This window comes from Stegostoma tigrinum, chromosome 22 (assembly GCF_030684315.1).
Source record: "Stegostoma tigrinum isolate sSteTig4 chromosome 22, sSteTig4.hap1, whole genome shotgun sequence".
Taxonomy (NCBI): Eukaryota; Metazoa; Chordata; class Chondrichthyes; order Orectolobiformes; family Stegostomatidae; genus Stegostoma; species Stegostoma tigrinum.
The window spans coordinates 49,731,192-49,749,737 of NC_081375.1; the positions used below are offsets into that span (position 1 = coordinate 49,731,192).

Here is an 18,546-nt window from a genome sequence, read left to right on the forward strand (position 1 = left end):
CTCATGTCTTACTTGATTGAAGTGTCAGCCAGAGGAAGATAACTGAATAAAACACTGACCTATGCTTACCAATCCTCCAGCATTTTAAATAATTAACACATCTCTCATCAAAGTAATTGCTGTATCAACTACTGTATCTAGTAACCATTCAGTAAAATGAGACATGCAGGACTGCAACCTGCTTAGAGGTTTCAGGGATTGTTATACAAGAAGAGCTGATGAGCCATTATAAACACTGAGCTAGGATCATAAACCTCTACATTCAGCTCTCTCATCCCTGCACAATGATGTGGTTTCATTTTAACCCATTGGCAGCCAACACATTGTTGTCTCCAAAAGCTTTTGTGCTCTTGAGATGCTGCTTGGCCTGCTGTGTTTATCCAGCTCCACACTTTGTTATCTTGGATTCTCCAGAATCTGCAGTTCCCAATATCTCTGAACATAGTTGTCTCCTATGCTCAGTTGACACTACACTGTTCACATACATATACTATGAAGTCAAGATCATCACTGACATTACTAAATATTAGGAGATTTGTTACTATAGCACTAAACTACATCCACTTATTTATCACTTCCAACTTACCAGCTCCTTGTAGCTCAGCAGGAAGTTTGGGCTGAAGGGAGAGAGATTTCTGACATTGAAGTTTGGGCTTGTTCTCCTTCAAGTAGAGAAGGATAAGAAGAGATTTGGTAGAAGTGTTTAAAATCATGAAGGTTTAGGTCAAGTTAAGGAAGAGAAACTGTTTCCAATGGCCTGAAGATAGATAACCAGAGGGTACAGATTCAGGTGCGTGTCGAAAGAAGCTGAGGAGACGTGAGGGGAAAATGATTTGGGATAATGAGTGATCAGGATTTCGATGTGCTGTCTAATAAAGTGATGGAAAACAATTCAATCGTAATCATCTAAAATAAATTAGACAAATGCTTTAAGTAGAGCAATAGGCAGCAAAAGGGGGAAACAGCAGGGATTAACAAATGGGATTAACTCCATTCCTTTTGAAAGGTCTGGCCCAGAATGTTTTCTGTTTTTTACCATTCTGCGAATGGACAACATTGCCCTCCACTCTGACATTTTCTAAAACTTCCTACTTATTTGTTCTTGGTTTTAAGAAACACATGTCAAACTGGGAAGTGACTCTGTGGCATAGGCTCCCAGTCAATGGTCTAAGGAGCTGGAGAAGACCCACGCCGCCTGACAAGTGATGTGCATGTGATTACAGCCTATTTTCTGGTTCAGTTACTCTGTATTTAGGAATATAGGAACAGGAATAGGCCATTCAGCTAGCCGAGCCTGCTTCACCATGTAATACAATCATGGTTGCCCAAACCCTTCATTACATTTTAACCACCCTATCCAATCATCTGTTACTCCATTGAAAATCAGAAATCTATAAAACTCTACCTTAAACATACTCATAGACCATGCTTGTGTAGCTCTCTGCGGTAGAAAATTCCAAAGGGTTAGCACCATTTCCAGCATCCATTCTCATTTCAATTCTAAATGGCATGCCCTTTATGTTTGAATTGTGCACTCTGGTTCCAGAACCCCAACCAGGGGAAACTTCTTACCTGCATTTATTCTGTGTGAGTATTAAATATCCCTTTAGGTATTTTGTCAGTTTCAATGAGATTACCTCTTGTTCTTTGAAACTCCAGAGAATACAGACCCAGTTTGTCCAATCTCCCTTTGTAGGAGAGTTTAAATATCCAGGTAACAAGTCTGATGAACCTTCATTACACTCCCTCAATGGCAAGAATATCTCTCATGAGATAAGGGAAGGCTATGCTTAGGGGTTGGATTGGGATTGAATTGAGCATCTTGGAGGTGGGTCATTTGGAGCAAATTAACTTGATGAGGGCTGAATGAGAAGGAAGACAGATGTTTGATGCTTCTGGCATTTTCCAGCATAACTTCACTAAATTATAATCTGGAGCAAGGACTCTGGCTGATCTTTTGGTTAGTATGAGTCAGTCACACACTGCCACTATAATTATGCACTTTACACTGTGCACTGTGGCTTTACAATTTTCTTTATGGGCAGGTAGAACAGGATGGCTGAAAGAGTTATCTGCATTTATTGATATACTTATACAAAGATCTATCTCTGATTGTCTACACACTTGATTATCTACTTAATTCTTCTACAAATAAAACCCTTCCCGTCTGTCCGTCTTTCCATCTCTCTCTCTCTGCCTATTTATCTATTGCCGGCTCTATATGCCTCATTCACTCTTCCAAATATCAATCTGTATCAATCTACCTCTGTCCCCAAATCTCTCTTTTGATATAAGCTGTTTGATGTACCTGATTTATTTTGCATTTCATTTACTTTGTGTTCACATTTTGAATTAATAATTTATGAGTTTTCTGCATCTCTAAAGTTAGTAATTAATTTGTAGCAATGGTGATTTCTTTTCAAACAGTTTGTGTGGGCTGCTTTGGCAGCATTATGAGTTTTTGTTCGCTTTAGGCTTTTATTACTTAGCAGGGTACATCATTGTGCGTCAAGGCTTTTTTTTTATAAGATCATGGAAACCATCTATAGCTTTGAGGAAGGAATTTTTGATCGAGTTTTTCTTTGTTTTGGGAAGTTCTGTGTAGTCCTTGCAGTGAGATGCATATATAAAGAATGCTCTTGTGAAGGAGAGAATATGGTGACTCCAGATTACTTTAGACTAAGTATTTAATGTTAATTCTAGAATGAGATGTTAGGATAAAACCCTGAAGAGGACTTGAAGTTGGGTTGGATTACGTGAAGGTATATGATAGCTCCAGGAATAAGTTAGCAGAGGTCCTATTTTAGGAATTAAAATCCCAGTTACCTGAAACCAATAGGGGTGGGGGTGTTACAAGAAAATGTTTTGTTTTGAAACATTCTGGATTATACTTCTACTGTGTATTCCAAACTCATTGACTTCACCTTATAAGTAAATAGACCAGATTTTTCCAGTTTATCTTCTTTTCTTTCACTTAACACATTTCTGATTTATTGCGAAAGCAAGAGCTGCAATATTATGTGCTTGTGTTTCAGTGAGAGACACCTCATTAAAACCAAAGCAAAACAAAATATGGCTTATCAAGCCAGAATTCAGCCTGGTATTTAACATGTCCAGTCTGATAACATTAGCTGAGATCATAACATCCTGTGTCTCTCTTTCTCTCTTCCTTTCAGTGGCAATTCTAAAGGGATTCTCTGGCAAAGTCTCTGTCCACCATTGGACATTGCCATGGGACTGACCATTCAGGCAGGAAACAGAAACCAAGTTTGTGTTTGCATTATAATCTCAGGATGGGAAGGCAGCCTAAATATAGGGACATGAAAAACAGATGTAGTGTGTGGAGCTCCTTGAGCCATTCAATAGAGTCAGCCACAGAATTACCCTTCCCTCAAATTCCAGATAAAACCTGATCAAAAGTGGCGTAATACAAATTGGTATCTTCAAAATTCATTGTTAAAGTGCATGTTTGGCTGTGCCATAGGGAGGACTGGGAAACATGTCTGACATTATAATTAGATTTTAGCCCGCTAACCTGCCGTAAATTATACTAACTGCAAGCATTGCAAATGAAACAGGCCAGAAAGAATTATTTGGATAAATAAAACCTACTGCACTCTTAGGATCAATCTTCGGTCTCTCCATGGCAATAGTAATGCAGTTCAGGAAGATAATGACCAGAACAATGTGGTCGAACATCTTGTGTGAAATAATTTTGCTGCAAATGAGGCGGATCCTGAAAAGAGAAAATGATCCATTGACCTTCTACGCAGAACAAACATGACAAGTCATGCACATCATCTCGTAAGCAGTGACCAAGCCGAGCAGATGTTGCTGTACTCAGGAAGTTCAAAACCTTGTGGTATGTTGTAAGTACGGAGAAACTCTCTCCAGTTGCAGAAGCACACAAATTTGAGATAACTGGCTAAAGAACCAAAGGCAAATTTGAAATGAATATTCAAATGGCTTATATTTGCACCATGCTGTCTGAAAGGGTAGTGGAAGCAGATTCAATACAACTTTCAAAGGGAGGTGGATTAACTTTACGAAAAGGCAAAATGAGTGATTAAGCCCTGGAGCAATCCTAAATCTTAAGTGGGCCTCCACATTCCTCTCTTTCTATGTATCCTGCCAGCATTTCCAGTTCACCATATGTACATTCTGGATTTGTATTGAGTCACCAATTGAATGCGCATTGGGTTTCTCCGCGTAAACAGATTAGCTTTGTTTTTAGTGCTGAGATACTGTCCCTCTATCGCTAATAATCTCTGTTGCTAAGCTCCTTTGCCATCGCAGCTGTCTACTTGACGAATGAATGTACTGTCTGAGCCCGTACTGAAGAATCCAATTGCCAGTAATCAAGGTGGAGGACTGGGTACATCCAAATGTACAAATAAACGACATGCTTGCATCGATATGCAGTCCTTCTCAATCTCATAATATGACAAACTTTCACAAGGATGTACCCTGCTAAGTAATAAAAGCCTAAAGTGAACACAAACTCATAATGCTGCCAAAGTAGCCCACACGAACTGTGACAAACACTACATTGGACAAACTGGCAGAAAGCTGGCCACCAGGATACATGAACATCAACTAGCCACAAAACGACATGACCCACTATCACTCGTATCCTTACATACAGATAAGGAAGGACACCACTTTGATTGGGACAACACATCCATCCTAGGACAAGCCAAACAGAGACACGCACGAGAATTCCTAGAAGCATGGCATTCCAACCGGAACTCCATCAACAAACACATTGATTTGGAGCCAATCTGCCATCCTCTGAGAAAAAGAACAGGAAATGACATCACCAACCCAAGGAAACCTAACCAGAAAAATATAAAGCGGGACATAACACCAGCGCTTCGTCGGAGGCTCACTGATGATGTTACCTAGTATGGTGACGAAACGTCTGAAAACTAACCTTCCAGCTCAGCGAGCAACCTCACATCCAGAATCTCATAATATCTCATAACACACACTATAATAGGTTCTATTCTAAGAGTAAAATGAAACAAAGAACTGCAAATGTTGAAGATCTGAACCAAATACGGAAATTGCTGGAGAAACTCAAAACGATCACTGATTCAAAACATTAACTTTGCTTTCTCTCCACAGATGCTGCCAGACCTGCTGAGTTTCTCCAGCAATTTCTGCTTTTGCTTTTTTAAGAGCAGTTGATGTTGTAATTTCAGAACAAGGCAACTATGTTTGAGAAATAACACAAACTAGAACAAAATAAATGGTAGGATCACTTGTATTGGGTACTGGGGTTGAAGGATAAATATTGATCAGGACATCAGGGAGAGCTTTTCTTCTTCGCATTAGCTCTCTTATATACACACATGACCTTGGCTTAATGTCTCATTTAAAAGACAACATGACTGATATCCCCAGTGCAGGCTTGGATTTTCTTTCCAAGACTGGAATTTCTCAGAGGCTCTTGCCACTGGTTGAAAAGTTGTGAGGTGAGCTCACCTCCACAGAGGCAGGAAGCCACGTCCCAAATTTAGGGCTGTCAAGCTTTAATTAACTAAGGTGCTGGCTTCCACCCACAATCCATGACTCAAAAGTGGTGACTCTATCACCACGGAACTGCACAGAACTCTTCAATGTTTAGAATGCCCATGGAATGCTGACTTTGCTGTTTTTGGCTGGTAAGCAACTTTGATAAACAAACATCTGGGACCTTTTCAAAACCTAGCTCCCAAATCTGGAAACAAACGACTTGCAGCTCAGAATCTTTACATTGGTTTTATGCCATTTGTCAAAATTGAACTTGTTTTCTGAGCATTGACTTGAAAGCTGTGATTGTACTGTACTCTGCACCTTGGCACAATGCCCACATAACAGGGTGACTATCCTATAAATCCCACCGCCCCCCCCACTAAAAATAAACAAGTAATTGCAGATACTGGAAATTGGAAATGAAAACAGAAATTGCTAGAGAATCTCAGCAGGTCTGGCAGCAGCTGTGAAGAGAAAGCAGACTTAACACGTTAGATTCAGTGATCCTTGTTTGGAACTGTTCTGAACAAGGGTCACTGGACCTGGAACATTAACTCTGCTTTCTCTCCACAGATGCTGTCAGACCTGCTGAGTTTCCCCAGCAATTTTTGTTTTTGCTGTAAATCAACCAATTGATATCAACAAAAGAAACAATATCTACTTCTACCTTTGCTAAATTGTCAGATTCAGTTTTTGCCTCAGGACCTCAGCTGTTGAACCTCTCCGGAATTTTGGTTGGCTCCAAACCTGCCGATTCTAAGGAAGTCTTGACATCCTCCAGGAGTCTACCCTTCCTAAAATTGAGGTCATCCAATACACTAATGCCCATATCTAAACTCGCCCTATCCTATTCGCCCTTCTTCCAATTGCTTGCTGAGCTACACTGGTTTCCCAGTTAAGCATCACTTTGATTGTAAAGATTTTGTCTATGCTTACAAACTCCTCCATGGATTTACCCTCCCTTTCTCTGTAACCTCCTAGAACTCCCTGTCATATCTACCTTCCAGTAATTCCCATGTTATACGCAATAATTAATGGCTGTACCATTTGCGGCCAAGTCTTCAGCTGCCTGGGCCCCCAAGTCTCTGGAATACCCTTTTGAAATCTGTATGCCCTTGCAACTCAAAGTTCCAATCTCTGTCTCTTTAAATCCCATCTCTTTGACCTCAGGTTTTCTGTCCTAATGTCTCTTGATGCGGATCAGTTCAGATTCTGTTTGGGCACGTTCGCACTGGGTCATTTGACACCATTAAAGGTAACCAAATGAATTTCAATTGGATGCGCGGAAGAGTTTGTCTTGCACTATATGGACTGTGGCTGTTCAAAACAGCAGCTCACTATCTTCTTCTCAAAGAATGGGTAACAGCTGATGGACCAAACAGCAATGGCAACATCTTGTGAATAAATAAATAAAGAACTTTAGATACTGAGCGGGCCAAGGATTTGTTAGTTTTCTAACCCTATGTTTTGCTTTCTCAAAAGAAAAAAAATCCAAAATGTTAACGTAAGATTCCGACTTTCATTTCATAGCAACAAGTCTCTTACTTGGACTGTGGAGGGAACAGATAAAGTGACCAGCCTTCTCGTTCTCTGAAACAGGGTGGCAACTTGGCTTGAATCCACGCCCGCAAACGTGCTCTTTTACCCTGTGGAAACAAGTTGGCACCCATCAGTCCCATTTGAATTCCTCTCACTGAAAACGGAAAGTTTCACTGCTGTGGTAGAGGTCCTTCCTTCTTTCATGGGCACAAGCAGCAATGAGCTTAATAAACCCGTGTACACACAAAATACAGGCATTTGTGATGAATTTAGTAAGCACTTCAAACTTCCAAAAAAGTTTGTAAAACAACACGGAACAAAGTGATCCGAATTCAATCAAATTGTTTCTGATATGGAAACATCTGCTGGCCGTGTAGCACAGTGGAGCAAACTCAGTGAACATGCCTTACTGCTAACGCACTTGGTTTTGTAAAACCGACTGATTTATCTGATTGACCCGACAATCTACATCTGCTGCATCCCAAGTGGCTTTCAAATTTACTATCTTTATGTAGACTGCAGAGAAATAATGACAGAGCTTGCATTCATTTTCGACCGAGGCATGTTCACGAAGGAGTGGAACAGCCAAAAGCTTATTTCATTGTGAAATGCTTTTAGGAGAGCCATGCAGGCAAGTGGATCAGAGAGGAGGTTGAAGATTGTGTGAAGGAGGTCAAGAGGGAGCAAGAGGGAAAGATGGAGACAGAAACAATCAGGAAGAGTAAGGGGTCACCTACTCAGGACAGGAATGAGGAGGAACATTTTCTTCTCAGATGGTAGTAAATTTGTGAAATTCATGACAGCAGAGGGCTGGGTCAAAAAGTACAGTAAAGGCTGGAACAGACAGACTTCTCTTCATTAAGGGAATCCAGGGTTATGGGATAAAAGTGGGAAAGTGTAGTTGAGGATTATCAGATCAGCATGGTCTCATTGATTGTTGGAGCAGACCCAATGGGCTGAATGGCCTACTTCCACTCCTGCATCTGATGGTCGAAGAGTTCTTATAAAAAAGGGAGCATCTTGTCAGGATTTTCCAGTTTGCTCTCACTCTATATAAAAAATAAATTGAAAGAACTGCGGGCGCCGCGAATCAGGAACAAATACAGAAGTTGCTGGAAAAGCTCAGCAGGTCTGGCAGCATCTGTGAAGGAAAAAACAGAGTTAACGCTTCGGGTCGGATGACCCTTCCTCAGAACTGGTCTCACTCTATGTGATGATGAAGGAATTTATAGACGGAGAGTGACAGAGGTTCCATTCCCTCTGTTTAAACCAAGCTCAAACTCTTAACCCCAGAGATGATATTCAAAAAATGCACTGACTTCCAGCAAACATTGATTTCTTGTATGTTTTCACCCCCTGGAGTCACTCACCATGTCAATATCATCTTCAGTATGTTCAAACTCAGCTCTCTGTTCATCCGTGTGGACCTGGTGTGGCAAGGCAGTCGGGGAGGTTTTACCATTGCAGTCATGGCGATCCATTGGCGTGAGCCTGCTGCTTTGGATACTAGGAGATCTGTGAAGGCTAGGTACTTGCAGAGTGTCAGGAAGGTCGAAAGAGCCCCTCATCTCCAGGGATTCCACACGCTGAGTGCCTGGCCCCCTCCCACTACCTGCATGACTGGATCTCTCATCTTCTGAGCCCTCGCCATCGTCGGAACTCTCTTTGCCATCACCCGAGAGGAGGGATTTCCGCTCGCCTGTCTGATGTTTACGCTTCACACTCTGAGCTCGGCCAAGGCTATTCCAGCTCGAGCGTCGGCTGTTCCAGCTGCTGGCCGTGCTCCAGGGTGCATAAGGGGAGCTACGTGCACTAGTCTGAAAGGAAAGAGACACTGAATTAAAAGACCTTCTCAATAGTTCCATCTATTCACCGAAAACAAAAGCCTGGAGTGTTGAGAAGATCACTGCATGCTGCATCACTGATTGTAAGGGCTCCCATTACTACTACTGCTGCGTTACTGATTTCACAGTGTTCCATCATCACAGTCGTGTCCCTGCCATTTCACATTTAGATTGACGTGGAGGTGCTGGTGTTGGACTGGGGTGGACAAGGTCACAAATCGCACGACACCAGGTTCTAGTCCAACAGGTTTATTTGAAAACACCAGCTCTTGGTCCACTGCTCCTTCTTCCGGTGCACCCAGTGAAGATGCAATGGTCTGAAATCTTGTGTTTTCAAGTAAACCTGTTGGACTATAACCTGGTGTCATGTGACTTCTCACCTTTTTTTCTTTAATCATTCATGGGATGAGGGGCATCTCTGGCTAGGCAGCATTCATTGCCCATCCCTAATTGCCCAGAGGGCAGGTGAGAGTCAACCAGATTGCTGTGGGTCTGGAGTCAAGTGTGGACCAGACAAGGTAAGGATGGCAGTTTCCTTCCCTAAAGGACGTTAGCGAACCAGATGTATTTTTCCGACAATCGACAATGGATTCACGATCATCGTTAGATTCAAATTCCACCATCTGTCATGGCAGGATTCGAACCCAGGTCCCCAGTACACTATCTGGGTCTCTGGATTAACAGTCCAGCGAGAATACCACCATGCCATTGCCTCAGCCATGTACCTTGTCCACATTTACATTGTTAAGTCCATGTTGTCATTGTATTTTTGAAGTGGTGCTGTAGGTTAATTCCAGTGCTTATTGTTATAAAGGATTATGTACTTGAATGAAATGTTTGATTTTGCAAGGAATAATGCAGCTGAAGAAATGTAAATGTAATAACTGGGTTGCTATGAATGAGGTTTTTTTCTGCTATAGTGAAATGTGTGATATGTGCTTAGACCTTCATTTAATAGATCTTTATTTCAGTTCATTTCCATATGGTTTCTGAGATTGGCCTATGGTGGTTACCGGGTGAGTTGGCAGGATCAGTGCTGCAAAGGATGCTGGGTGAGATGAATGGATTAGCATGAAGTGACACAAAGTGCCACAGGTGCCATAAATGTCCAGGGGCAGGCAGAGGGGCATAGATTGACATGCAGAGGCCTTGGAAATTGGATACAAGGAAATTAGTGCTATGAGCGATGTAGGTTGACATGGAGTATATGTGAGGTTATAGGGTCTGGGTACAGAGCATGATGTTGCATGGGTTGTCTTGGATGGTCCATGGAGAGTGCGTGGAAGGACTGACAGCCGGATGGCTATTTTATGTTTAGAAATTTCATTTTGAAACTTTAAGAGAGTGCCGGTTCATTGAGGTAGGCCCAGCCCGAGTGGACAGTGCAGTACTCAAAAACATCAAGTTAAAACAAACCTCTGTCAGACACAGCACAAAATAAAGACTCACTGGTGACTTCTGCTCATAAAAGTTGGGATCGATTGACACGTTGCTTCCTCTGCGGGACTCGTTGTATAAATGTGCAGAATCTCCACAAAGCATTCCCTTTGGGGTTGGCATTGGCGTGGCATTGGTGTGGATGATGAGCGGTGGAGTCAGACTAGTTTTGACGTCCACGTGGCCATTCACTGCCATCACTGCAGGGGACAAAAGTGACATTAAACTGCATTGATCTTCACCACCTGACACGTGCCAATTCTCATTTGACCCTTTTAAAAACTTTTGGATGCTGGCACAGATCTGGCATTACTGTAATATCGAGACGTTTGAAAAATATTGGACAAAATCTTCCAAAGCATTGTGTCCCCAGTTTTCAGCAATCAAGGACTACCTAGGGGACTATTGTGAGCAAAACCATTGAACAAAAATCACAAGTGCATTCAAAATTATTCCATTTCCCTGCATTTAATTTAAATATTTTTGACAAAACTAGTCATTTTCTGATCAACCTGTTCAGAGATGGTATTACTCATTTCTGAAGTAGGTGGGCATAGTGTTAAGGGCTTGGATAGAGAGGAATTTGTTAATTGTGTGGAAGAAAATTTTCTGATTCAGTATGTGGATAGACCTACTGGAGAAGGTACAAAGCGTGGCCTACTCTTGGGAAAAATAAAGCAGGGAGGGTGACTGAAATGTTAGTGGGGGAGCACATTGGGGCCAGTGACCTTAATTCTATTAGTTTTAAAATAGTGATGGAAAAAGATAGAATGCATCTGAAAGTTAATTTTATAAATTGTATGAAGGCTAATTTTGATTGTATTATGCAAGAACTTTCAAAAGTTGATTGGGGACCAATGTTTGCAGATAAAAAGATGCTGGGAAAATGGGAAGCCTTCAAAAATGAGGTAATGAACCGAGCGACAGTATGTTCCTGTTAGGGTGAAGGGCAAGGCTGGTAGGTGTATAGGATGCTGGACGACTACAGAAATTGAGGTTTTGATCAAGAATAAGAAGGAAGCATGTGCCCGGTATAGGCAGCAGAGTTCGAGTGAATCCCTGTAAGAGTAAAAAGGCAGTTCGAGCGTACTTAAGAGGGAAATCAGCAGGGCAAAAAGGGGACATGAAATATCTTTGGAAAATATGGCTGAAGAGAATCCAGTGGGATCCCACAAATATATTGTGGACAAATGGGTAACTAGGAAGAGAATAAGGCCCCTTAAAGATCAGCAATGTCACCTTCATGTGGAACCGCAGGAGATGGCGGAGATACTAAATGAGCATTTTGCATCAGTGTTCACTGTGGAGAAGGACATGGGAGACATAAAACATAGGGACATAAGTAGTGACATATATCCATGTTACAGAGGAGGAGGTGCTAGGAAGCTTAAAATGCATAAAGCTGGGTAAATCCTCAGGGCCTGATCAGGTGTACCCCAGAATTCTGTGGGAAGCTAGGGAAGTGATTGCTGGGCCCCTTGCTGAGATATTTGTATTATTGATAGCCACAGGTGAGGTGTGGGTAGAGTGGAGTTTGGCTACTGTGGCGTCAATGTTTAAGAAAGATGGTAAGGAAAAGATAGGGAACTCTAGACCAGTGAGCCTGACATTGGTGCTGGGCAAATTGTTAGAGAGAATCCTGAGAGACAAGATTTACATATATTTGGAAAGGAAAGGACTGATGCGGGATAGTCAACATGGCTTTGTGCTCAGGAAATCGTGTCTCACTAACTTGATTGAGATTTTTGAAGAAATAATGAAGACGATTGATAGGGGCAGAGCAGTAAGAGTGATCTATATGGACTTCAGTAAGGCATTTGAAAAGGTTCGGCATGGTAGATTGGTTAGTAAGGTTAGGTCACATTGAATAGGAAGAACTAGCCATTTGGATAAAGAACTGGCTCGAAGATAGAAGGCGATGGTGGAGGTTTGTTTTTCAGACTGGAGGCCTGTGTCGGTGGGCTTGAAATGGACATCAGTTACAAGCTGGTTGCCTGAGATGGAGACTGAGAGGTCCAGGAAGGTGAGGGATGTGCTGGAGATGGCCCAGGTGAACTGAAGGTTGGGGTGGAAGGTGTTGGTGAAGTGGATGAACTGTTCGAGCTCCTCTGGGGAGCAAGAGGCGGCGCCGAAACAATCATCAATGTACCGGAGGAAGAGGTGGGGTTTGGGGCCTGTGTAGGTGCGGAAGAGGGACTGTTCCACGTAACCTACAAAGAGGCAGGCATAGCTGGGACCCATGCGGGTGCCCAGGCCACCCCCTTAGTCTGTAGGACCGACTCCCACAGATACCTAGAATACACCTCCTCCCACCCACCCTCCTGCAAAAATTCCATCCCCTATTCCCAATTCCTCCGCCTCCGCCGCATCTGCTCCCACGACAAGACATTCCACTCCCGCACATCCCAGATGTCCAAATTCTTCAAGGACCGCAACTTTCCCCCCACAGTGATCGAGAACGCCCTCGACCGCGTCTCCCGTATTTCCCGCAACATGTCTCTCACACCCCACCCCCGCCACAACCGCCTAAAGAGGATCCCCCTCATTCTCACACACCACCCCACCAACCTCCAGATACAACGCATCATCCTCCGACACTTCCGCCATCTACAACCCGACCCCACCACCCAAGACATTTTTCCATCCCCACCCCTGTCTGCTTTCCGGAGAGACCCATCTCTCCGTGACTCCCTCGTTCGCTCCACACTGCCCTCCAACCCCACCACACCCGGCACCTTCCCCTGCAACCGCAGGAAATGCTACACTTGCCCCCACACCTCCCCCCTCACCCCTATTCCAGGCCCCAAGATGACATTCCACATTAAGCAGAGGTTCACCTGCACATCTGCCAATGTGGTATACTGCATCCACTGTACCCAGTGTGGCTTCCTCTACATTGGGGAACCCAAGCGGAGGCTTGGAGACCGCTTTGTAGAACACCTCCGCTCAGTTCGCAACAAACTACTGCACCTCCCAGTTGCAAACCATTTCCACTCCCCCTCCCATTCTTCAGATGACATGTCCATCATGGGCCTCCTGCAATGCCACAATGATGCCACCCGAAGGTTGCAGGAACAGCAACTCATATTCCGCCTGGGAACCCTGCAGCCTAATGGTATCAATGTGGACTTCACCAGTTTCAAAATCTCCCCTTCCCCAACTGCATCCCTAAACCAGCCCAGTTCGTCCCCTCCCCCCACTGCACCACACAACCAGCCCAGCTCCTCCACTCCACCCACTGCATCCCAAAACCAGTCCAACCTGTGTCCGCCTCCCTAACCTGTTCGTCCTCTCACCCATCCCTTCCTCCCACCCCAAGCCGCACCCCCATCTACCTACTAACCTCATCCCACCTCCTTGACCTTTCCGTCTTCCCTGGACTGACCTATCCCCTCCTTACCTCCCCACCTATACTCTCTCCACCTATCTTCTTTTCTCTCCATCTTCGGTCCGCCTCCCCCTCTCTCCCTATTTATTCCAGAACCCTCACCCCATCCCCCTCTCTGATGAAGGGTCTAGGCCCGAAACGTCAGCTTTTGTGCTCCTGAGATGCTGCTTGGCCTGCTGTGTTCATCCAGCCTCACATTTTGTTGTCTTGGATTCTCCAGCATCTGCAGTTCCCATTACCTCATCTCTATGTATAACAGTGGTTTACTAACCTTCCATGTTGATAGGCACCAGCCCTGAAGCTGTTCGCATGTTTAAGGTCCCACTGGTGCTATGGATCCTTGTAAAGCTAGAATTATAGAATCCCTAGAGTGTGGAAATAGGCCATAGAACATAGAACATTACAGCACAGTACAGGCCCTTCGGCCCTCGATGTTGTGCCGACCTGTCATACCGATCTACGACCATATACTTGTCCAATGACAACTTAAATGTACCTAAAGCTGGCGAATCTACTACCGTTGCAGGCAAAGCGTTCTATTCCCTTACAACTCTCTGAGTAAAGAAACTACCTCTGACATCTGTCCTATATCTTTCACCACTCAATTTAAAGCTATGCCCCCTCGTGCTCGCTGTCACCATCCTCGGAAAAAGGCTCTCCCTATCCACTCTATCTAACCCTCTGATTATTTTATATGTTTCAATTAAGTCACCTCTCAACCTTCTTCTCTCTAATGAAAACAGCCTCAAGTCCCTCAGCCTTTCCTCGTAAGACCTTCCCTCCATACCAGGCAACATCCTAGTAAATCTCCTCTGCACCCTTTCCAAAGCTTCCACATCCTTCTTATAATGCGGTGACCAGAACTGTACACAATACTCCAAGTGCGGCCGCACCAGAGTTTTGTACAGCTGCAGCATAACCTCTTGGTTCCGGAACTCGATCCCTCTATTAATGAAAGCTAAAACACTGTATGCCTTCTTAGCAGCCCAGTCAACCTGGGTGGCAACTTTCAAGGATCTGTGTACATGGACACCGAGATCTCTCGGCTCATCTACACTGCTAAGAATCTTACCATTAGCCCTGTACTTTGCCTTCTGATTATTCCTACCAAAGTGCATCACCTCACACTTTTGGCCCATCAAGTCTACACCGATCCACTGAAGAGCATCCCACCCAGGACCACCCCCCTGACCTCATCCCTGTAACCTTGCATTTCCTATGGCCAGTCCATCTAACCTGCACATCTTTGGACTAAGGGAGGAAACTGGAGGGAACCCATGCAGACACGGGGAGAATGTACAAACTCCACACCGACAGCACCTGAGGTAGAATCAAACCTGGGTCCCTGATGCTGTGAAGCTGATCTAATCATTGAGCTACCATTCATTAGTTTGACTAAGGAAATTTGCCCTGGGCAGTGCACTGGCCAATGTGATGTGGCAAAAAGACTTCGCACTTTGGAGGCACCAGATGGGTCAGTGGGGGGCTGGAAGAAAGCAGGAAGTATAGACCCAGAATTGTGGAAGGAGGTTAGAGAATCCAAACAGGTTAATGGAGTAGAACTGGAATGTCAAGCAAGTTCCAATGTTTTAACATTTGCAAATTCTGACACAAAAATCTCACTCAAATTGTGGGAAGATAGGGAAGCAATTTTTCTGCAGCTTCCTGCATGCAATTAAATATACAGATAAAATACATAATTCCAGACCATTTAAGGATGGGCAAAGAATGCTGGCCCAGCCAGAGATGCCCATATCCCCCAGATGAATAGGAAACACAATGTATGTAGATGAATGTTTTAGGAGTTTAAGCGACATTGAAGATTGATTGTTAGTTTAAAGGAATTGAAAACACGAGTCAGCGTCAATTTTTAATACAATAAACCTTCTAAATCACATTGAAAAACTGCTGCCTGGATACTGCTATCAAAAATTTGTGCATTCATAAAACTGTCACCATGCTTGACAAACCTAAAGCATTCACACAAATCTCTGTCTTTGTTGAAAATGTATGCAGCAACTGAACTTACAGGTTGTGTTTGGAAGGTCCTTTTTGCTCCCACTGTCATCTTCAAGGCTCTGACAAAAAAAATCAGCCTCTGAGTCCGACTTTGAGACGTCTCCCTTGAGTGAGAGTGAAATAGAGGCTTTAAGTTGCAGACACAACATGGTGCGGAACTCGGGCACAATTCTCTCACATGTTCCTAGTCACTGACAGAAATCTATGCTTATTGAAAGTCTTAGAAGAAAGTTCAATTCAATAACATAAATGAACTCCCACGGTCCTTAGTGCAATTATTGGAAGCATCTTTAGAAAAAGATGTTAAATAGTTTGTTTGATTTTAACTTTAGTCATGCAACAATTATTACAGCATGCTAATTGTGAGTAGCTCATGCAGCACCAGGTGTTTTTTGTTAACCTCATGTTAATGATATAACTGAAGAGAAGAATTCTTGTTTTTATTAGTTCTCTTTTGGACACCTTGTTCTCCTGCCTTTCCAGAAAGTAGTCTCACACATCATTCTCTCCATTCTCTACTGACAGCATTGGCAACAGTGTGCAACATCTACAACAGACCCTGGAGGAACTCGATGAGGCTCCTCAGACAGCACCTTTCAAAACCGTAACTTTGAGAAGGACAAGAGCAACAGATACATGGAAATACAGTCACTTGTACGTCCCCGTCCAAGACACTCGCCATCCTGACTTGGAAATATATCACTGTTCCTTCAGTGTCACTAGGTCAAAGGTCTGAAACTCCCTGGCTAACAGCACTGTTGCTACAGTGGCTCAAGAAAGCAGCTCACCACCACGTTCTCCAGGGCAATTAGGGATGAGTACTAATTCTGTCCAATAATGCTCACATCCCCATCAGCAAATAAAGTAAACAAAAAATTCTTTACCTGACAGAGAAGATAGATTCATACAGCTAGAGGATTTCCTTTTAAACAGCATCTTTCACAACCTGAAGAAGCCCCAAAGTGCTTTACGCTAATGACACACCACTGAAACTCAGTCACTGCTGTATGCAAATTTGTATCTTGCAAGATCCAACAAGTAACAATGTGACAAAAAGAAATTGACCTCTTTCAGTAATGTTTGTGATGGATCAATATTGTTCAGAGTTCTCAGCCCTTTTTAGAAATAGTGATGGAAGTTTTACATCCAATTAAGAGGGCAAAGAGATTAATATCTTGCCAGAAAGGCAGTCCTGCCCTTCCTTGGTCAAGGTCAGCCTGGATTTTATACTTGTGCTTCTGTCATGAAACCTGAACCCTCAATATTTCGCTGTAGCTTCAGTGAGAATGAGACCCAGCCACAGTAGGGAATTTGTGTTTATTTCCACAAAATTTCAGGATGAGAAACAAACATCTTGCAGTAAGTGAAATCACACAGTGTTGCTTTTTACTTCCTTCTTTTCATTTCTGTTGATTTTGTTGTAACTTCTGACCACTTAATATCTGTGCTAGCACCATACGTTATGGCTAAGTTAGGAATTATCTACATGGAGTACAGTTGTTTTGTTTTGTGCATTGAGAAGATGACCATGATGAATTTAAGTGTCATCTTATTTCTCCATTTTGGTTTAAGATCATTGTCTCTCCCACTTAACATCCCTTGAATGTTCCTGTGCCATGCATTTGAAGCTTTGGTCTTGTAACAATGCCACTCTGCAGAGAACCTCACATTAAGTGAATCATATTCAATCTCCCCCCCAACTTCCTTCTACCTTACCTTTTGGCTGTTTACTTACATTACCATCATCTCCCCATTTTAATAACTCTACATTCCCCAGGCAACGCAATTGGATGTGTCTTCCAGCAGATGTCAGAGATACCTTGGCAAAGTGGCAGTGTTCCTCCCTGTACTGTCAAGTCAGCAGCTTTCATAGAAGACCATCTGCACTTATTACAATCTTACCAAAAATAGGCTAATTATTTATTGTGCCAAGTTCTGTGATGGGTTTATCTCTCTGTGAGCTCTACCGCTGTTTTGTTATTTTTATAATTTGTTCATAGGATGGGGGCAGTGCTGGTTAAACCAGCATTAATTGCCCAACCCTAATTTCCCAGACAGCAGTTAAGAGTCAACTGCATTGTTCTGCATCTGGAGTGACATGCAGGCCAGTATGGGTAAGGATGCCAGTTTCATTTCTTAAAGGTCATTATTGAATCAGATAGGTATTTACCACAATTTGCATGGTCACCAGTAACTTTCTATTCCAGGTTTTTATAGAATTCAAATAAGCTAAAGTAACCAAAGTCCCAGAAGACCGTACAGCTGCTCTCTCATTAGAGGGAGAGAGCTACTTGTCACCTCCTGAGCATTACTATGCCTCAGGCGAGGGGAAGGCAGGACCTTTGTGGTGATTTCAGCCATTGAGGGCATTAAACTGATGACAAGGGTTGTTTGCTTGCTGATAATTGAGATAGGGCCTCAGGTAACCGAACAATTTGGAGTTGGGAACAAATTTCAGAGAGAAGTTTTGATCCCCACCAGCACAGGTGTTGTCTCTTTGTTGTCTGCAGTCAACACTCACTTTAAATCTAAGAAAACTAGTTAATCTTTCCTTCAGAAATTAATATGACTTTTAATGGACACGTCCAGGATATTTTATAAATGAACCAGCCACCCTGTGCACTTTGCATAGCAGTGGAAGCATTCATAAAAAGGGAGCCAGGAAAAATCTTTCAGATCAACAAGAACCAAATCAGTTCAAACACAGGCAATTCACAAATTGTAGACAAAGAATACCGAGCTGTCTTTTCAGTATTTCCTCTTCATGCATGTCCCCTTCCTTGTCTGTCTGCATGTGTGTGA

General features: G+C 43.1%; 1 protein-coding gene and 1 long non-coding RNA gene across 3 annotated transcripts in view; one reads left to right on the plus strand and one right to left on the minus strand.

Moving 5' to 3' along the window:
• cacna1g (calcium channel, voltage-dependent, T type, alpha 1G subunit) overlaps positions 1-18,546 on the minus strand; it is a 465,891-nt gene that overhangs the window by 281,176 nt on the left and 166,169 nt on the right. The window contains exons 15-19 of the mRNA XM_048554900.2: positions 15,755-15,848; positions 10,350-10,537; positions 8,427-8,873; positions 7,063-7,163; positions 3,613-3,736 (exon numbers count right to left, since the gene is read on the minus strand). Coding sequence (XP_048410857.1) covers positions 3,613-3,736; positions 7,063-7,163; positions 8,427-8,873; positions 10,350-10,537; positions 15,755-15,848 — 954 coding nt within the window. The remainder of the gene's footprint in view (positions 1-3,612; positions 3,737-7,062; positions 7,164-8,426; positions 8,874-10,349; positions 10,538-15,754; positions 15,849-18,546) is intronic.
• LOC125463545 (uncharacterized) overlaps positions 1-18,546 on the plus strand; it is a 28,745-nt gene that overhangs the window by 6,677 nt on the left and 3,522 nt on the right. The window contains exon 2 of one of the 2 annotated variants that reach the window (XR_007249855.1): positions 16,270-17,103. This is a non-coding gene — a long non-coding RNA (uncharacterized LOC125463545). The remainder of the gene's footprint in view (positions 1-16,269; positions 17,104-18,546) is intronic. The other variant, XR_007249856.1, reaches the window with a different exon arrangement.